Raw genomic sequence first — 20,882 nt, forward strand, 5'->3', positions numbered from 1 at the left:
TTAATTACTGCAACTGAACTCCAATCACTTAACCACGCATGCGCGTGTGACAATGTATGAATATTAATAAACACAATGAATACTACATGCATACATACATCATATTCCTCCCCCTTTAGTTGAAGTAACCCCCGGAAATACCATAGAGCATGCGTCAATATGGAAGGTTGGTTCAATCATGAAAATTAAAGATTGCAAAGAAAATTCACGAACTATGTGATGTACTAAATAGTCGGTATCCTCAATAATAATCCATTCAATATGTTGTAACCAGTGGAGCTGCAGATCTATTGATTTTTTTTTTTAACAATAGGTATTAAGGAACTATGCAACAAGTCGAAGTATCGAACTAATAACATCAACTCTCCTTTTGGATTACAACCTGGAGAAAACACTTTCCTAAATTCTATCAAGAACTCCTTTCCGGTGAACATGAGTCACTGTGACTGCTACTCCTAATTAAAACAAGTATACATTAACTCACTCGCATTAGACTACAAGTCGCTCTACTTCTAATCTATGATTTTACATGTACCCAGGAATTAACAACTACTCAATTATGCTTCGTACGAATTATGGTTTGGTCATAATGTAATCAGCAAACTTCACAGGAAGTTTTCTCTGTCGCTCTGACACCCTAGTGGGCTGGGCTGGTTCAGTGTGAGGTTGCACCTTTTCTGGGGTAGACACTTCTTTAGGCTTTGAGTTGTTTGGGACTACTTCCGTAGTTACTGGTGGCTTTGATAGTTGCAATGGAATTGGCTCTGGGAGGTTGCTTGGCTGTATCAATGCCTCCTGAACATTCTCCACTGATTTGTCAACTGTCTCACTCAAGTGTGTTGGTACAGCCTGCTGAGTTGGTTTAGCAAGACATCGTCACGTTTAGTCAATATGGTGTCTGACCACACGCCCGTCAGACAAACAAACTTCATATATTGATGAAGCCAACCCTCGGACAACTTCACCATACAACCAGGTGGGTCCAGAACCACAATTCTTGACCAGAACAGTATCAGCAGGTTGTAACACTCTCACCTTGGAACCTTGTGACTGTTGCATTTGAGCTTGTTGCATTTTTACTCGTCTGCTGATGTTTGGCTTCAGCTGGTCTAGCTTGGTTCAAATTTGTCATTGATAGGGCAACTCACTGGGACTTTTTCCAGTTGTCGACTGTGGGGTCACCCTGTAGCCCAACAGGAACTGCTGAAGTCGTAACTCTAAATCTCCACCTCGGATTTTCTTTACTCCAACCTTTACAGTTTGAATGGCTCTCTCCGCCAATCCATTGCTCGATGGATGTTTGCATATGTTCCACTCCATTTTGGCTCAGGAACTGGCTGAACTCTTCCGACACGAATTGCGTGCCGTTGTCTGTTACCACTGTTTCTGGTATTCCATGGTTGGCAAATAGCTTTCGCAACACCCTCACTATTGTTGCGGCGGTGCAACTGCTCACACGGATGGCTTCAATCCACTTGCTGTTGCGTCAATTACTATCAGGACTTTTTGATCATTGATGGAGGTATAATCAAGATGTAATCTGGACCAGGGCTTGTCGAGAAACTCCCATGGATGCAGTGTAGTTGGGGGCAGCATCTTTTGGTGCTCTTGGCAATTTTGGCAGCTTTGCACCTCATGTTGGATCATTCTGTCGATTGCTGGCCACATGAATGAACGGGCCAGTGCCTTCATCTTAATGATGCCTGGATGCGTTGCGTGGAGCTCCTGAAGCAGACGTTGGCGCAGGGCAAGCTCCTCTGGAATGATCACTCTTGGACCCCAAAGGATTACACCATCCTCCACAGACAACTCATCCTTCTTGGCTACAAATGGTGCAAACTCGTTTCCGAGATTCTTCTTCTCAGGCCAACTCCGCCGTAAGTAGTGCCTCACTCTTGATAGCACTTGGTCCTTGCCAGTTAGACGGCTTATCTCTTCCACTGTCACAGGTCGTGTATCTACATATTCAATTAGGTTTATTCAGTATTTGTTGGACCCTCCTGCCAGCTCATCAGGACACCAGACCTCTTCACTTCCTGTCACAGGTAAGCGTGAAAGGGCATCTGCATTTTGATGCTTTTTATCCTTGTGGATCATATCATACTCGTACGCTGAGACTATCATGTGCCATCTGGTGATGCGAGCGGAGGTTTCATATCATCGAACAAGGCCACCAGAGGCTTATGGTCCGTGACTATGCTGAAGTGCCTTCCTTGGAGGTACTTATGGAACTTGAAGCAACATCGGCTTCTCTGGATCAAAATTAACCAGGACCACATCACTTTGAAGCAGCTTCTTTGATTCTGTGAAGGCATTATCTTATCGAGGACCCCACGTAAACTTTGGGTCCTCTGAAAGGCCACCATCTTCTGGTCTGACTTAAACTCTGCCCGGAGTATCTTTGGAAATGGTGCAATGTGCTTGGATAGGTTGGGAATAAACTTCCTGTAATAACTGAACAGTCCAAGAAAAGCTTGAAGCTCTTCCTGGTTCTTTGGACGTGGGGCATGCTGAATGGCTTCAATCTTTGACTTCAAGGGGCTCAACCCTTCTTGATTCAGCTCATGACCAAGGTAAGTTATTGAGTCCTGTAGGAAGTCATACTTCTCCCGTTTCAACTTCATACCACTCTCTTTTAGGCACTGCAACACTGCGTTGAGATTGGCCAGATGTTCTGCGTCATTCCGACCACTGATGATATCATCCAAGTACGGGCGGCACATGGGGATATCTGCAAGTAGTGATTCGATGGTTCTTTGGAAGATGGCTGGGGCTGAGGCTAACCCAAAGAGACCTCGATGGATATTCACAGTAGTGTATTTTCTTGTGGCTTCCTCCAACTCGATCTGGTGGTAGGCATGAGACAAGTCCACCTTAGAAAATCGTTGTCCGCCGTGAAGAACTTGCATTAGATCCTCAAGTGTTGACAATGGATACTGCTCCAAGCGTAGAACCTTATTCGCAGTTAGCTTGTAGTTCCCACAGACACGGACATTCCCATCGGCTTTATTCGCTTCTACAATAGGGCAGGCATAGTCAGCAAATTTTACTGGCTTGATTACTCCCTTCTCAAGCAAGTCATCCAGCCAGGCGTCTATTCGCTGTTTCCTCATGTACGAGACTGGGGCGGCTTTGTAGGAAAGTGGCTGCTCTTCCACTGGCTTTACCTTTGCCTAGTACCCTGTCAGCTTACCAAGTACCTTAGTATTAAAAACTTCATCATGGGCTTGCTGTATGTCCTTCAACTGGGCTTCTGTATCAATGTCAACTGCATTTAAAGTTGGGCTGCTAGGTGGCTTGGCTTGAAAGACATTGGCCAATGCTGATGGAAAGCATTCTATCCACTCCCGTCCCAAGAGGCTTACTCCATTCTGCACAGCAAGGAGTGGCAAAGGCTTTGTCTGCTGTGGTGATAAATGCTTCATTTTCACTGTGGCTTCACCGACGATTGGAACTCTATTACCGGTGTACGTTGTCAAACTAGGATTGCAAGGCTGAATCTCGTCAGGGTTCCTGAATTGGGTAAATGTCCTGATTGACACAATGGACCACGGACTTCCCGTGTCAAGCTCCATGTTGATTTTCTTCCCGTTGACATTCATGGTGACAAAATAGGGTTTACACTTCAACAGCTCGTGCTTCCACGTGGCTCAATATGGCGGATTCGTCCTCCAGGTCCTTCGGGCCTATTGGCCAAGCTACATCGAATACAGTGTGGTCTATTACAAGTGTGCCGTACATGTAGGCGTTCTGCCGATGACGTTATCAAATCGGCCTGGGAGTGCGAACGGCCAAAAGGAGATATGTTTTTTGTGGGCAGGGAAATGCAGGAACATTTCATTCATTTTGGGGTCACAATTAATGGGGTAAACATTGAATTTTATGATTTTTTTAAATGGTTACATATTTATTGTTATTTTGAAATACTTAACGTGAACTACATGTAAATTTATATGAACTTGTTTTCAATTTATGTTAACCTTTAACCCCTTCATTTCATTTATTTTATTTTTCGGGATAATACATACAATAAATTACAGACAAGAAAACAAATAAACACTGCAATAGACATAACAGAAACATAACAATACCCAATACGCTCCCACGGGATTACCCAAAAGGAACAAGTTTCTGTCGAGGGGCTGTCCTAATTAACTGGATAAAACATATAGGGAAACATGAATATTTACAGATATAGTTTATCAAGATGTAAAAAGTAGCAAAATAGCATTACTTGTATGTCCAGCAGAGACCCACTAAATCTACTGGACAAGTGAACTGGCCTTTAGTGTTTTTGAACTATCTTAGAATGTGGAATTTGTAGTTGCAGTATCCCGGAGACAAAGCTTTGTCTGGTGTTTTCAAGTTCAAACAAATGACAGGAGTGATACCTAGAGAGCCTGAAAGTAAAAGGACATGCAGTGAGCTTCCGGAACCCTTGTGCAGTCTGCTTATGGGGATTTTATAGTGGGCCGTCCTATCACGTTTGATAATTTATGGAAAAGAAATTCTTTTCTGAAACCACCCCATGAAACACTCATTTTGGAATTTTACCTTTGTTTTCCTCAAGTTATTGTTGGAAAAATCACCTGGAGCTGGGTAAAAAAAGAATTTTTCTCAATGACTTTTCACGTCTGGCGATATCATACCTAGGTCTCCTTGTTCATGCACATTTGTTTTCACTCGCCATGCTTTCTTGAAAACGAGATTGCACAACCTTGCAAAGATTTACCTACCTGCTGTTGATGGGTTTCAGATTCCGTTGAGCTGACATCACACAGTTGTTGTCAGCAAAGGTTAGTTAAAATATATTGAAATATTTACCTTATAAATTATTAAAATGTGTCAACTATTTTGATCTGTTTTATTTTGGTTTTTTACCCACAGACTACCGTAAAATTTCAAACCGTTAATATTCATCTGTGTATGAGACTGCCGTATTGCATTGTTTTTTATGTACACGTATTTCAGATTTTCGGAAGTGATAGGTCAATTTTTGGCAGGATGTTTCTCTTTTAGGTCAGGTAATATTTCAGTTTCTATAAATTGATATACTAGCAAATGTTTTTCAAAGCCCTTTTTCCAAGTTGGATTTTTTAAGAAGAAACTGAACAAAAAAATATTACAAATTCTAAAATTGTTACATGTACATGTTTAATACTTCCATGCTGGCACGTACATGTACGTGTACGATGAAAAGGTAAATGAACAATGCAGACAGAGCTGTGTGTTCACTTTTATTCTGCTATTATGATTTTGCTTTACTTTCAAGTTTTTATTATCAGTCCTAAAATAAAATGTCTAATGTTCAGTAAAACGAATCAGAAAATACATAAGGCAAGGGGGATATTCCGTGTACTGGGATAATCCATGTAACATTTCAAGGGATTTACAAGCATAATGTACTCGCAGCAAGTAGGGGCAAATTTTCAGGGGCAAATTCTTTCAAAGTTCACTTAATAGTAACTTCCCATAGTTTTCATTTTATTTCTGATGTGTCTTCCACACATACTTTTCAGTGTCACACATGGCTTGTAATTCATCAATGGATAGTTTTTATTAAAAAAAATCATGTTATCTGTTAAAAAATCTCCAATATCTTAGAAACATCCATGCACGCATACTGTACTACCCAAGAGGCACTGAAGGTAGTTCTTGGCCTGTGGCACTGATTGTTTGGTCAAGAAATTAAGGGTAATTAAATCTGTGAACTACTTGGAGTTGTGTTTACTTAGAGACTTTGGTATTAATTTGGTGTGTGAAAGTGCCTCAGTTTTTTAGAAGGCTGTTTTTGGTGTGGCAGGAACCAGCTCAGGATTACTGTAATTATTGCCAATGTGTTTTCAGCCTGTGTTAGTGATGACTAACGTAATTTGGATGTTCACCACCCCCTCCTGACAAGAGAAGCAACCAGCATGAAACAACCGGATACACTCCAAAACATGCAGACTTTTGGACAAGAAACTCATGCTCCCATCGACTTGGTGCTCAGTGGACCAACTAATGATGGAGCGCCTATACAGAGATAAGAATAATGTCAACATTTAAAGGAACAAGGAAATAGAAATATTTTTATAAATTTTACTAAAACCCATGAAATTGCATCTTTGGATTTCAATTAACCTGATTTTAAACTTTTGTTTTGCAATTTTAACCCATATTTTGATGCTTTTTTGTTTTTATGCTAATGCTATTTGCATATTCATGAGCAAAACTATGATGTCATCCAAGGCATTGAATCTCAATGTTGCACTGATTCGTGCACAAAAAATTTCTAGATTTTTTTAACCACTGCTTTCTTTGGCAATTTATTGCTGTGCAAGTATTTGGCAATAATCCAGCAAAATTACTTTTCACAGAAATGTTCCCAGGTAGCAGATTTGGGGTTCGCAATTTGAACATGAAAACATGCAACCTTAATGATGTCTTCCTGGATTTACATCAAAGCAAAGCACCCTCACTTGTCCATAAATCCAGAAATGCTTGGTCAGTTTTTAATGTTTGGAAAAGTGCACCGTTCAGTTCATGTAACTCAAAAAAGATGTCAAACAGTCTTCATACATGGAAGAACAATACAGAGATACACAAAAAGTGTTCATTTCCTAGTTCCTTTTACTGAATCCTAAACATGTTAAAGCCATTTCGTCACAATACTGTCTAAAACATTGAGTTCCAGCGGTTATTTTCAGAACCCCACATACTCTAAAAGGAGATAAATCCATCTACACTGTAGTTTACTCAGTGATCTCCTTTTTGAGATCAGACTAAAGCAACTCAAAAAGCCAAAGTTATTCACCATGATTGGCTGAAGCGGTATTACAGCGATGATGTTCTGAAGTGGATCAGACTTGCAAAACACTTTGCTCAAAACTGCGCCTGATGCAAGACACCCAACGCTTCTCTCACCCAATCCGCCAGAGAATTCCAGCTCTAGAGACACACCCTTGTCCCCATCAGCCACCTGCTGATACCGCAATCTCCCCCTCCGACAACAGTTGAGGCCCCGTTGTCTCCTCCATCCAGAGAAGTTCTCGCTCCAGACCTACATGCATACCTGCGAGATTCAGGGATCTCACACAGCCCACATTCACTACACGGATATGTCCCCGTGAGGTCAAGTTTGTGGAAGCAAACACTGGATTGCGTAATTGGTGTCCCTGTTTTGACTGCACTTCAGCACAGCTGAGCGAGTCATCGTCAAGTAACTCTAAACCGAGAGTGACTTTTTTGCTTTGATCTAGTTTTTTTTTCTACCTCCAAGGTTATGAGGACTACATCGTAGTGAAATATGCTTATAATTGCATCCTTTGTTTCTCAGTGGTATCTCTAGTTTTGTGAGTTTTGTAGATTAGACTAGCTTCTGTCATAGTGATAGCCCAAAATGCGGTAGCAGTCTACACGAACTGAACCCTTAAGTGTTTTCTCCATTCTGCCCAATTGCCCATGATCTCTAGAGCCTCTGAACTACTCAACAGCATAACAAACTTTTAGTTACTTTTGAACAAGAAGTCTGTTTCCTTTGTTTAGAACAAGGAGGTTGTAAAAACTTGAGGTGGGGGGGGTAGCATTGTGCACCCACAAACCTTGGTAGTGAAATTCTGGCAGCCCATGTCATACTCATTCTCATTGCCTTGCATTCCCAGTTTCTTTTATCTAGCTCGGCTTTGCCTGTGCAAATGTAGCAGAGATGCTTATTTGGTATTAACTTATTCATACTGTGCTCTGGCATGTTCCTTCACTCCTTTGTCTTTGTGTTCCTTCTGCTTAGTTTGGCATGTTAGAAATTCTTCCTCTGTGTGGCTGCATGGTTGGGCTGGGTAAGCTTCCCTAGAATGCTAATATTTGGTAACCTCAGACTTTGTAACTCTCAGTCAAAGATGATTGTGTAATCCCTTTTTGAGCCCGAAACTAAAGTTTTGTACAAGTGACTTTTTATTCTGTAATTCACATTTTTACACATAACACTTTCTTGCACATGACTCTAGCAGGAAATCATGTGACCCGTTGAGATGGAAGATGCCCATTGGTTGAGCTCTTCAACGATATATTTTATTAATGTCCCAACCACAGCAGAGTGAAACACTCCTGTGTCCCTCACCACACTAGTTCTGCTGACTAGCTTCGATCCTCCCTGTCTCTACACTGAGCCAATGATGCATTTGATAATTGCGTTCACCACATTCTAGTCTGAGCAGCAATGCCATCAGTCCGTATCGCTGGCCCCGTCCAGGTGTTAGTCGTCACCTTGGTGGCCTTGGACAGCTCCCACCATGGCCTGATGGGTCTGAGTTGTGCAATGCGATACACCTGCACTTTACCCTCTCTGTAAGACTGGAATTTCCAATGGTCCCGCCAAGCCATTGTCAGATATAATGCCAAATTACACCTCCTTCAAAACCACTGCTGAATTTAGATGAAGTAAAAAGTTAAGAGAGACCAATAAACCAGTCATACAGTTTGACTGTCACCCAAACCCTTGTTTCCTTTAAAGTCCCCCATTCACCTGATATTGAGGGAATGCAACAATATCTGGTATTCCCCTCAACTCAGTGGCATTGTTATATAAATAAAATGGGATAGAATAAGAACAAAAATTAATAACGCAGAGTAACCCATAGGGGGGGGGGTGTAATCGAATAGAGTAATCCGTAACAGGAGGGGAATAAAATAACTGTGTTAGTAAGCCTTAATGATTGCATCTTGAATATTCAATACAAAGTTACACAAGGTATCAAGAAAATTGGTACATGTATTCAAGTGTTCAAGACAGCGGTCTCTCAGGGCCCTGGGTTAAGTGTCCCAATATCTAGGCAAAAGGATATACAGGAAAATTTCAGGCAGTTAGTCTTGCTGTTTTGATGCCTGTAGAGTAATTTTTCCTGGAGTTAAGTTTGGCAGTGGGAGTAAAAATGAAAGTACATTTGTGTTGTGTAACCTGTAAGATATTTAACAACAAAGCTAGAAGTCAGAAATGTAAACTGGTTCGAGAGCCATTGTATGATAGAGAATTGGATATATTGCAGGAAAGGCAGGATCTCCACTGCCAAAACTGATTTTCTCATTTGGAGAAAAAAAACTCTAAAAAGTCTTTTTTTTCTAGGGAGGGAAAATATTTTGGTTTGATCACCTCTTGTTTTAAGAATCTCTTGTTTCTTATTTTCGTGTCTTCTCGATTTAAGAACTCTGAAGTAAGAATATTTTTCTACCCTTTTCCTAAAGAAATATTGGCACAATACCTTTCCTTATGGTAGAAGAAAAAAACCTAGTTGAAGATTTAATTTTCTTAATTTTTTTTCTTGTATCAAGAAAATCTGCCAGAATAATTTTCTTATTCAAATTTTCTAGGGAGTGACTCAAGAAAAGGTGTTTTTTTTTTTTTTGAGTGAAGAAAATTTTTCTTCTGCAACAAAGAAGTTTTTGTTGGTTGTTTTCTTAACATCCACCGTGTTTTTCTTGGGTGGTACAAGAACTAATTTCTTGATAAGGTTTTTTCTTAGGAAGGAAAGAGTTTCTCTTAAATTTAGTTTCTGAATATTAGTTGTGACAATGTTTCCAATACTACAAAAGAAGAAAACATTTCTCAACCAAGATGTTGATCATACCAATGTATAAATTCTTTGGAGAAATCTTTTCTGAAGACAGAGTTGATTTCATAAAATGTCTGAATAAAAGTCTTCCCATGCAAGGTGTAAAATTCAAGTATTTTCATTTCAAGTTCACATGTAAGTGGTTAATTGTTGACTCCTTGTATCATTAGCTCACCACTTTTGGTTTCAAATTAACGTAGCTGCATGATGTGTTGTAGGCCTGTTCCTGTTTCCAGAAATAAGGTGCTTAAAAGCTGTTTGAAATATGGTGTGGCTCATTGGTGTTGTAGAAAATACGCATATGAAAATAAATCGTTTGACAAATTCAACATATAACAAGGTTGGCCAAAACATAAATAAGCAGGTATGCACTGACTTTGTGACATTTGATTTGAATCATTTCATCATGCATTGTACATATGGATAACAATTTTAAAAAAATTAATAGGCCCTATGTTGAAAGCAAACTTTGAATTTCAAAACCTACTTTTAAGCATCATGTGCTTTATTTTTATTCTTCTGTTCATGACAATTCTGAAGTGTAGTTTGTATCAGATTTCACATTTAATGTGCAGCTGTCAACAAGAGCACAGGAGCTGTTCTCTCAGACAAGCCTAGCGAAGCTTGCATGTACAGTTCAATATGTGTGCTGTAAAACATACACTAACACATTTGCAAATTTTGAAACAGCACATCTGAATCTTTAATATACAATTTTTAATCTTTCTAATCCGAAAATGTCTGAAGCAGTTAGGTTCAAACACATAACCATCCTAAATTTATGGTAACTAAATTCAAACATGGTAGTGAACATAACTTTTGAACATACATGTACCTGATGGCAAAATGAAAAAGATGAAATACAGTGAGAAAATGTTTGCCCTTGGCAAATGAACATGCTGAAAATCTTTTAAAAGAGTGCGAAAAGCACCCTCTATTCTGACTGAATGCTTTTATTAATTATTTTCATGCACCATTTAACCGTATACCATGGTTACTATGCAGGATTGTTTTGTTGGATTTGCTGGCTTATTGTGATTTTTGTTTCTGAAAGCGAGAATTTTTTGCAACAGCGCATAGTACACAAGCACAAAGACACCTGAGCAGCAAAGGTGCTGATGATATCTCTAGTTTAAGATGTGGTACAGAAGCTGGGAGGTCTATGGGTTTTTAAAACCCTCCGCTGCACAGGGCCGAGTTTTTTCCTGTTAATGTTGAAAGGGCGTCATACGTGTATCATGTAAATTCACTGCACAGAGCCTACTTTTTATGCTCATTGCACCAAGGTGATCGTTTTGAGATCACTTCCGTTATAACCACAAACATTTGACACCCCCAACACAATGAAACTACTCAGACAGTTGTCTACAGCTCAGAGACACATAAGAGAGACCGACCATTGATATAAGACAGGCCCAGGCTTGCCCAGGCACTTTCTTTGTCAATAGTCCTTTATCAGCACGTGGCTTAGATATTTACATACAATCCCCATGGGAGTTGGCTGGAAGCAGGCCCTGGAAAAGAATTACGCAGCTCAGGGGAAGTCCCCATGTTAAAGGTGACTAAAGTATGCTGTTCAGCATCTACAGAGGTACAAATTAACAGGAGGTTTTTGCATTTGGCCAAAACAATTTTTTTAACACGTAATTAAGAAAAATTGGATCAAATCTGCTCTACGCAAGGTTTTAAACCCATGTCAGCCTGCATTGAATGAGGACAGCATGTCTTGCACAGAAAAATTCAATTTTCACAATGGAGCAAATGATTTTGAGAAGTCTGGTGTCTGTCTGAAAGCGTAACCTTCCGTCCGAATAAAACATAGATACAAATAAATCTTTGCCTTAAGTTATTCTTGTAATTATTAAGGTCAGTTCCATTGTTTTTCACAGGTCAACCAGAGACTTCCAGCTCAATGTCAGTCTCATGGCAGCTTTGGCTGCGGGAAGTAAGCACCCAATTCGTACCTCTAAATGTCAAGTACTGTACATATAGGAGGTTGGGGAGACTTTGTTGCGTCAGTCACACGTTAAAATTTACCATACTATTATGCAAAATTCTGTCAAAAGGCAATGATCAAAATGCTTGCAGCTATGTACCTGTGCATCACATTCCAATTTGCCAGCTGACCCAGGCAGGCGCAGTGGTTTGGTATTAATCCATGTACATGTATGTCTACACTTTTAAGCTAAAAGTTGCAGGTTTTACATGTAGTTTCATGATTGGAATGGCTCACTTGTGACTGATGAGCACTCACTCCTTTTAATGATTAAAAGATGGTTCTGCAAATTCATTCATGCTATTAGAATTGATTTCGTTTCTGTAGATACCGGCCTGAGAAATGGTGGAAATCATTTGGTAAGTCTTCAACTTTTTGACCATTTGAGCTGGATTGGTTACACATTTCTTTTTTGAAACCAACCAACAGTTTGTACTGAGGGAAATAAACATATAATTATTCACTTTAACCACATTAGATCAACTTAAGTGAATAGAATGGAATTGATCAATAATTTTTCCCACCCCTTATTCTCATCATGCAGCACGGCAAGTGATCAGTGAAGGCTTTCTTGTTGAGAGGCAGGTCATTGGAGGCTTTGGACCAACTGTAGAGCTGTCACCTAAAGGGCTTTGTTGGTACAAAGAAACCATGAAAGGCAACAATAAATCCTTCAAGATCAGTCCTAGTCAGGTGAAGAGCAACAGCCATAGGAGTGTACCAGGGAATTTTTGCAGAACTTGCCTCATTTGTCTGAAATCCTAGGACTGTACATAAAATCAGTAGCACACTCTTTGTACTTTTAGTGGCCAAGTTCTACATTGTGAGGTCCTGCATTTCCTCCAATATCTGGTGGATTTGAAAAATTTGGGAAGTTAAACATTAAATCAGTGAATACAAAACCTAAACTCTTCAACCCCATCCCAACATTTTAATCTATGTATTTATACCACCCATAGATAAACATGATAGCAGCCTCAATCGATTCAGTGATTTGCTTATGCAGTTCTTTGTAATTCATCAGCCAGTTTAGCAATTCTGTAAATCACTTTACAATTTGATTTCATGGAGTGACTTGTGTAAGTCCTTTTGACTATTTCATTCATCATTGTATTTTGTCAGTTGTAACAATAATTCTTTGGCTGTGATGATGTTGATTTTTTAATCACCAGGAGATGTTGTCCTTTGAGAAAACAGTCCAGAAGCCTGCCATCCTCCCACAAAGCATCAAATCACGGACCCTCCCCTCTACCCAATTCATTAACTGGCAGCAGGTGTCATTTGATGATGATGAAGCCAAAGCAGGACCCAGTGTGCAGGCTGCTCAGCCTAAGATGGATCCAAAGGAACAACAGCTGCAGGTGCGTCACTGTGTGCCAGTCAGTGTGCCTGTCTGTTTATCTATTACAACTTGAATCCCAGGGTTGGTAGCATGTTACTTTGGCTTCGTCTTCGGCTTCACCGGTTTCAGCCATTTTGAAAATCGAGGGGCTTTGACTTACACTTGAAGCCTTGTCTCTAATTTTGGGTAGAGAAACTGTAGCCAGTCAAAAGGGGAGCGTCACTGGTTTGTTGACTGACGTTTCTCAAATCTGTGACATTTTAAATTTTTGTCAGCAAAAGTGTCCATACATCTGCTGTTTTGCATCTGTTGTGTATTTTTCGTATTTAGGCCTTAACTTCACACATACGTATGTACCAGCACAACATTAACCACTTCATGCCAGGTGGAATAGTAGCATGCATCACCCGCTGATGGGCACTTTTTTCATTTTTCCCATTTTCAAAATTCTTTCAAAATTCATATCTTCATTACTGGCTGCATACACCCAAACAGATGACTGTCACGTGGTGACTCTAATCTGACAGGCAACTTTTATTGAAGCGTGAGTCTCGCAGCCACTCTTGCCGCCCAGTAAAGAGCCCCCATTGTGTAGTGTCAAGTAATTTTCTCTTTGCTATGTTGGAGGGCAGTGTTGCTATGCAGAGCAATTGACAGTCAAGCAGCGCATTGGCCGTGAGGGTGAACCAGGCCATTCATCGCACACACCAGCATAATGAATGCTGTACAGCGGTATTGTCTGAACTAATGGGGCCACATTCCATGAGCACGCAGCTGTATTGTATAGCTCATCGCTGGAGTGCTGGAGCACTTGTCCCCACTGATGATAACAACGATTGATTACCTCCACTAATGCCGGCACTCTGCGCTGATAGCATATGAACCTTGATTAGCAAGTCCCGGCAGCTTGGTCTTTTGTTAAAGAAAGTTCCGATTTTGGGTACCCCGGCCATGAAACACTGCACCGTGTCTCCATTACCGGGCACCCCGGCAGCAAGTGGTTAATGAGCATCGTGTTGTGAAGAATCATTGTGGAAAGAAGAATGCATCAAAGAGTTGAGTGTGAGTATAGAGAGTAGACAGAAGTTAATTGGAATTGTGTGTGACTTAGGCCTTTTAACCATTCAGTTTAAAAGAAGTGAGAAAACTGAAATATGCTAGCTTGGCTACACGACTTCTTAAATATTGAAGGCTGTTTCTAATGCCTAGTGGCGTATTTTGTACTGAGGACTGTACGATGCTTTAATTTTTTTTTGTAAATTTGCCTGATGGGTAGAGTGGATCATTGTTATGTTAAGTAGGCCTAGGTCTAGGGGTGGAGTGCCTCTATATTGATCTACATACATGTATATGTCACAGATATGTACTTGTAAGAGTTCACCTACGATAGAGTTCACCCATGACGTGATGAAAAAAGGTTTCAATTTTTTAAGAGGATATCTCTTTAAAAAGTCTTTATGGTAAGCAATTCCAACACCAAATAGTCTTGGATTTCAGGAACCAATAAATCAATATGGTAGATAATGTGCATGTAGTCTCCTGGGTTCACATACCCCTGCCCAGCCTACAAAATCAAATTTCCCATGTGCCTTTTACAAATCGCTGAAAGACTTGATTATGCATGCTGCCCTTTGACCCTCCACAACGCACTGCACTCCTGTCACCATGTTCGCCCTTCTTTTCTCAGCGCCTATCATTTATGGACGTGTCTTTCATGGCAGTTTCGAGTTCCGTACATGTACCTTTCACGTTTGTGAATTGACTTGATTCCTGTTTCGAAATAAAGAGTGATTTCTTATCTTTTGGTAAGAGTGCTTATTTCATATTTCGTTCTTTGCATGCTGTGCTTTTGGTTCTTTTCTGCCCCTTTTTTCCTGTGCATCATCTACAGGTTTGGGTGTGACCTACCGTGATGCGTTGTGTTGGGTATGGCCATTGAACAGGGCCGGACAGCCCTTTGTTCTCTATGTGATGCGTACGTTCGAATAATAATGGCCCAACGCTATATGGGTCTGGCCATCTCTTTTGTAGTGCAGTTTTGCCTTATCCAATAAGCAGCCTTGATGAGGAGAGACCCAGGGGAGTGAATAGGCTGAGGTTGAGCATGCCATGCCACACTACCGCCGACCTTTATCTACAAGATCGGGTTGAGCATGCTATGACGTAACAATGCCCTTGATCACTGATGACTACTCCATTCACCTACCCACAGGGCCCAGCATGCTGGACTGCTACAGTACCCTTGGTCATCTGTGCCCACTTCCACACGCCTATAGATCGGTTTGAGCATGCTATGCCACAACAATGCCCTTGATCATGATTGTCAGGGAATCATGAGCTGTTCCTTTCTCCATGCCACAAGTTCCGGGCATCGCTACCTATCACATCCCCGGACGACCCTACTGACCGATGGCCCAGGGGGGTTTTGGGGTAACAGTCCACCGTCTGCCCCGGTCCCTCACTGGGTCGGGTCCCTCACTGGCTTCTGCTTGCCGGGTGGCACTTGCTCGGAAGTCAGGCCAGTCAACTCCCTCCAAGTGGCAACAGGTCCACAGCAGGTTTGCCAAGCTCCACCACTTCTGCCATGGGCGAGTTGGCAATTCAGCATGGTGCTCAGCCTCCCATTGCTTCGGATGATGGTGCCCCTTCTGGACTGCTATGCCACCAAGGTTTTCATCCGCCACACTTCATCCGCAGCTCTAGCCTGCCGATGGACTCCAGTCATGATGCCACTGATCCTGACCTGGGATACTCCTTGCAGGATGACCAACCACTCAGGGGACCTCCACCCAGTCCCCCGCACCGGTGAGGCCTAGGAAGCACAAGGCCAAGTCATCTTCCTTGGCCTCTTTATCATCAAAGGCCAAGAATAGACGCCACTCTGATCCGGGTCCACCTCCATGGATGGAGACCCTCCAGTCCCTCTCGGAGGCCTTCACCTTTCTCGTCCACAAGATAGACTCTAAGCCTTAACCAGCAACTACGGCACCTGATCCGGATCCCCTCCTGGCTGTCCTTCCTCATTCGCAAGGGGCATTCTCGAAGGCTGAGGTGATTTCTATTCTCCAACCATAACCATCTCCCCAGTGAGACCTGGCTCTACAGCAGGTCCCAGTTCATAGTGACTCTCTCCACTTGAAGACGGCTCAGTTCTCCCTTCTGCTGGTCTTCGGTCTCTCTCCTCTGAGGATGATGACATCTACTCTGCTGCTGATGCAACTCAGCCTAAGGGCTGTCTTTGCCCTCTTAAGCGCGACATGATCCACGTTCTTGGCCTACCTTTCCAGTGAAAGGTAGCCATAACCAGATTTTGGCTATGTCCGCATCCTCATTTATTTGGGGTGAATCGGCTTTAGACAGGTTTTGGTGTAGTTTCCTAAAGATGGGGTTGACTGTATGCAGCGGAAACCCATTCCAGGACATGTATTGTTTAAGTGTGTTCAGTTCATGTTGAAGACGAGGTCCAGGAGTGCAGATCTTATGGGCTCTAGAAAATAAACTACGTATCCAGGAGATTTTTTTTTGCTTCCAGGGGGTGAAGCTATCAAAGTGGACATAGCCCAGTGTGTGTTTTCTTACGATAAATGCCCATTTCACAGGAGTTAAATTCAAGATCAAGAAAATGAACAGTGCTAGTTCCTTCAAATGATTCAAATGTAAATTGTAAATTCCGATGAAATGAATTCAGTGCTTTCAGGATTCTGTCAAAGTTTACAGGCTTAGCAAGGATAAGTGTGTCATCAACAAAGCGTGTGTAAAACTTGATAATACCTTCATCTTCAAGCTTAGGGATAATTGTTTCCTCTAGTTCGGTCATAAATATATTGGCTAAGACTGGTCCTAGTGGTGATCCCATGGAAACGCCATCAGTCTGTTGGTACAATTCATTATTACATGAGAATACGGTTTTGGTGCAAGTGTCCCTCAGTAGCTTGCAGAGGGTGTTCTTCTTTAAATCAGTGGATATCAGGTTTTTGTCATAGACTCGATGAAGGATTATGTCTATAGCCTTAGTGATAGGTACATTTGTGAACAATGAAACAACATCAAAGGAAACAAATTTAAATCCATCAGTATGCAAGTGAGAAGGGATGTTCCTAATACGCTGAGCAGCATCGAAGGAATCTTTCAACACATAATCATTGGTAGTGAGTGGATTAAGAAGTTTGGCTAGAAATTTGGCAACAGAATAATATGCAGTACCATTAGTGTCAATAATTGGTCTTAATGGTGGGATGTCCTCAAAGTCTTTGTGGGTTTTAGGAAGTCCGTGGGCTCGTGCTGGCATGGTTGAGACGGGTTGAAGGGCTTTGTATTCCTCATCGCTGATTTCTTTCCTGTTGTGAAGAGTTCGTAGGTATGTCTGTAGAGTCTGAAGCTGGATTAAGGGCCTCCAAAGAGCTTGCTTTGTTTGGCTAACTCTGTTTATGGGATGATTCAACACCTCACTTCTCCTTTGTTACATGTACCTTACTGCTGGCCTCCTAACACCTTGTTACCACTGGTTTATAAGATGATGCTGTCTGTGAGCCATTCAATTCTTTGTTTACTGTTTAGACTCTCTGATTGGCCAATTACTCCCCCTCTGACTCATGTTATAAGGTTACAACTGCGTGGCTTATCTCATTCCTGAAGATGTTCTGAATAAAGAATGAAATATTGAATCAAACATGGCTTTCATTAGTCTTTATAGAGTCTGCATAATATTGAGTCTCCCACTTCCTGTCAACCTTCTGGGAGAAGGACAAGGCCAACTTCAACTCAGTTCTCCGTCGCTTACATATGGTGCCCCGCCACAGCCTCTGATGTTCAGCCTTCCTCCTCCTGCTATCAGAGTACTTTGCCCGTGCTTTTGAAGAAGACTCTCTGGTCTCTCCAGACTTTGCGGCCTTTGCTCTGCAAGGGCTCCACTAGGCATTCGGTCTTTGAGCAGTTCACTCGTATCTCCCTTCTGGCCACTTCTAGCCACAGAGCCAAAGCTGTGGATGCCATTAATATCCCCTACGAGTCCGTCAAGAACAAACTCGTTGATCTTCCGCTTCTGGGGGACGATCTCTTAGCCAGAAAATTCACCAAGGTCATCAAGTAGGAGATGAAGCATATGGAGACCGCTTTGTGAACCCATGGCTCCTTCACACTAGCAGCCTCCACCACCACGGAGACGACGGGCGGGTCCACCCCCATCTTCAGGCCGCTCTGCTAGTTGTCCGCTCTGGGCAGCTACTTGGCCATCATTATGCTGCGTCCATGACAGCCCGGGGACGACGATTGTCCATCCGCAAGATTTACAACAGCATTTTACAAGATGGTGAGACAACCATAATGTTTCTCCAACCGAAGCTCCTGTGAGTTCTGTCGCAGACTTTTTCAGGTATCTGTTTCACTTGGGCCCTCCAGATTGCCGCATCTGCTACATTCGGTCAGCCTTGGCGGCTGTTCATCCAGGTTTCAGTGATGGATCAATGGTCTCTGATACGCTGCCATCAACCATCTTCTTTTAGGAATGTTTGTCGAGTAGCCTCACATCAAATGCCTCGTTCTGTCCTGAGACCTTGGGAGCGTCTTATGCATTCTCGCCGCAGTCCTCCCGCGAGTCGCTTTCTGATGCATCTGATCTCCATATCGGCGTCAAACTGGCATCCCTCCTCGAGAATGTTACTTCCAGACGCAGTAGCGAACTGCTGCTCTGTGGACTGCTGGAGGTCACATCCGCTGGGAACCGAACAGAGTTTGCCTTAACCCAACCATGACGAAAAACCAGAGCCTACCTTCCGGCCTCCTGACATATCTGTTACCAACATACTCACTTTCGGGAGATGACTCCGACAAGAAATGGTGTCCGGTTCGCACTCTCAAGTGGTACCCTGCCCGGACCAAACATCGCCGAGAGCCTGGTTCCCAACTCTTCATCAGGACCACAAAACCCTTTCATTCAGCGTCAAAGGACACTATCGCTAGATGGACGGTCTTGGCCATCATCTTTGCAAACCAAGACTGGCCGACACAACATGACGAGATGACCCGATCTCACATCAGAGCCCTCGATGTTCGGGCTACTTCTGCATCCTGGTCATACTTCAGAGGAGTTTTTTCTAGCAGAAATATTCCAGGCGGCTTGCTGGAGAACCCCCCTCCACCTTCACCGAGTGCTATCTGAGGGATGTTCAGCAAAGCGAAATGGCTCATGGCACAGTGACCTTGGGCTGGCGGTCGGGACAGCATCCAGCACTGTTCCAGACTGGACAATTCTTGAATTCTTCATCACAGACATTTCTTTATTTTTTTGAGTGTTTGCTTAGGCAATGCCCACCTATGTTCTTTGGTAACTACACTACCGTCGCCGACCCACCTCCAGGGTACGTTGCCACTCTGCATATGTAGGCTGGGTAGGGGTATGTGAATGCAGGAGACTCCTTTCCCACATTAGTGTGGGCCGGGTCTCCTGGTGATACTTACCCCTGCCCAGCCGCTCCCGCCCGTCCTTTCCCTCTTTTGCTGCGGGATTTATCTCCGCTTCGAAAAGAAGGGTGAATATGGTGGTGGGATCGTAGTGCATTGTGGAGAGTCATTGTGGCAGCATGCATAATCAAGTTTTCAGCGACTTGTAATAGGCACATAGGAAATTTGCACATGTAGGCTGGGCAGAGGTAAGTATCACTAGGAGACTCGACCCACATTAATGTGGGGGAGGAATTTCTGTATAGTTGCAAAATAAGTTATTTTTGGAATTTCATAAAAAGAGGGAAACAAGGTAACAATCATTTGGGGCACTCTTGTTAGCTGCCGACGTGATTTTTATTTCCGGCCTTTGCTAGCGATGAACCGCAAGATATTCTTGTTCTTATCTATGAGTTTTCTTGACCTTTCAGTGGTAATGATGGGCATTCAGCCATTCGGACTTAAACATCGGTCGCACACACTCCTCACCATAAAGTACCGCGGAGAGAATCACACCGTGAGACTTTGTACGCTTAATTCTCGGTCTCTCAAGAATAAAACTGAGGACTTCATTGATTATGTATGTAGTTCTGGAGCAGACATTTTTGCCTTAACAGAAACCTGGCTCAGGAATGTTGATGACGCTTGTAGAATTGAAGCAGCTCCTGAGGGGTTCTAGCTGTTAGATCACCCAAGAACCAGTCAGACAGGGGAGGCACTGTGTTGCTTCTCCGTGATAGTATGGAAGCCAGCAAGGTGGCAGCTGGTGAACATCAATCATTTGAATTTTTGGAATGGTTAATCAAGTCTGTTTCGGAGTCTCTCGGACTGGTTATTGTTTATAGACCCCCATATTCATCTAACAACCAAACCACTGTTACTGCATTTATTTATGAGTTTTCTGAATATCTAGAAACAGTCATATTATCAAGTGAACCACTTCTGATCACTGAAGATTTTAATATTCATGTTTGCATGATTCAAAACCTTGATTCTGTACACTTTGCTGAGATGCTTGAATCTATGGGCTTACAGCAGCATGTTACCACCCCACTCATACTCATGGTCACACAGTGGATTTAATAATCACTCAAGAGTCAGAATTGATGATCTTGGGTACGCCGATCTCTGATGAAATTTTTTAAGATCAGTTGTCAGTTTTGTGCACTCTTCATTTTACAAGACCTTGCCTATCCAGGAAAGAAGTGCTATATAGGAAATTTAAGGCTACCGACATGGCTAAGTTTAAGGATGACATTGTCAATTCAGAATTATACAACTATGAGTCTGTTCATGTCAATTCAGAGGATTTTAATGGTCTTGTTGATGTGTGTAATGACACCATGTGTACCATTATTGATTGTCACGCCACACTTGGGTCTAAAACATTTATTGTGTGAGCATGTGTACCTTGGTTTAATAATAACATCAGGATTGCCAAGTGTGAGGGAAGGAAACTTGAAAGGAAATGGCACTTGACTGGATCACAGTATGATTTAGATACAGTATGTTTAAATCC

The 20,882-nt window shown here is 42.2% G+C and overlaps 1 protein-coding gene across 2 annotated transcripts in view; it reads left to right on the forward strand.

Annotated features, from left to right (window-relative positions):
- wrn (WRN RecQ like helicase) overlaps positions 1–20,882 on the forward strand; it is a 133,755-nt gene that overhangs the window by 67,684 nt on the left and 45,189 nt on the right. For both annotated transcript variants that reach the window (XM_087149197.1, XM_087149198.1), the window contains 4 exons: positions 11,477–11,532; positions 11,911–11,942; positions 12,128–12,276; positions 12,756–12,944. In XM_087149197.1, the coding sequence (XP_087005323.1) occupies positions 11,477–11,532; positions 11,911–11,942; positions 12,128–12,276; positions 12,756–12,944 (426 nt within the window). The remainder of the gene's footprint in view (positions 1–11,476; positions 11,533–11,910; positions 11,943–12,127; positions 12,277–12,755; positions 12,945–20,882) is intronic.

This window comes from Acanthaster planci, linkage group LG19 (assembly GCF_054643075.1).
Source record: "Acanthaster planci isolate LZ-2023a linkage group LG19, COTS_SCS, whole genome shotgun sequence".
NCBI classification, from domain to species: Eukaryota; Metazoa; Echinodermata; class Asteroidea; order Valvatida; family Acanthasteridae; genus Acanthaster; species Acanthaster planci.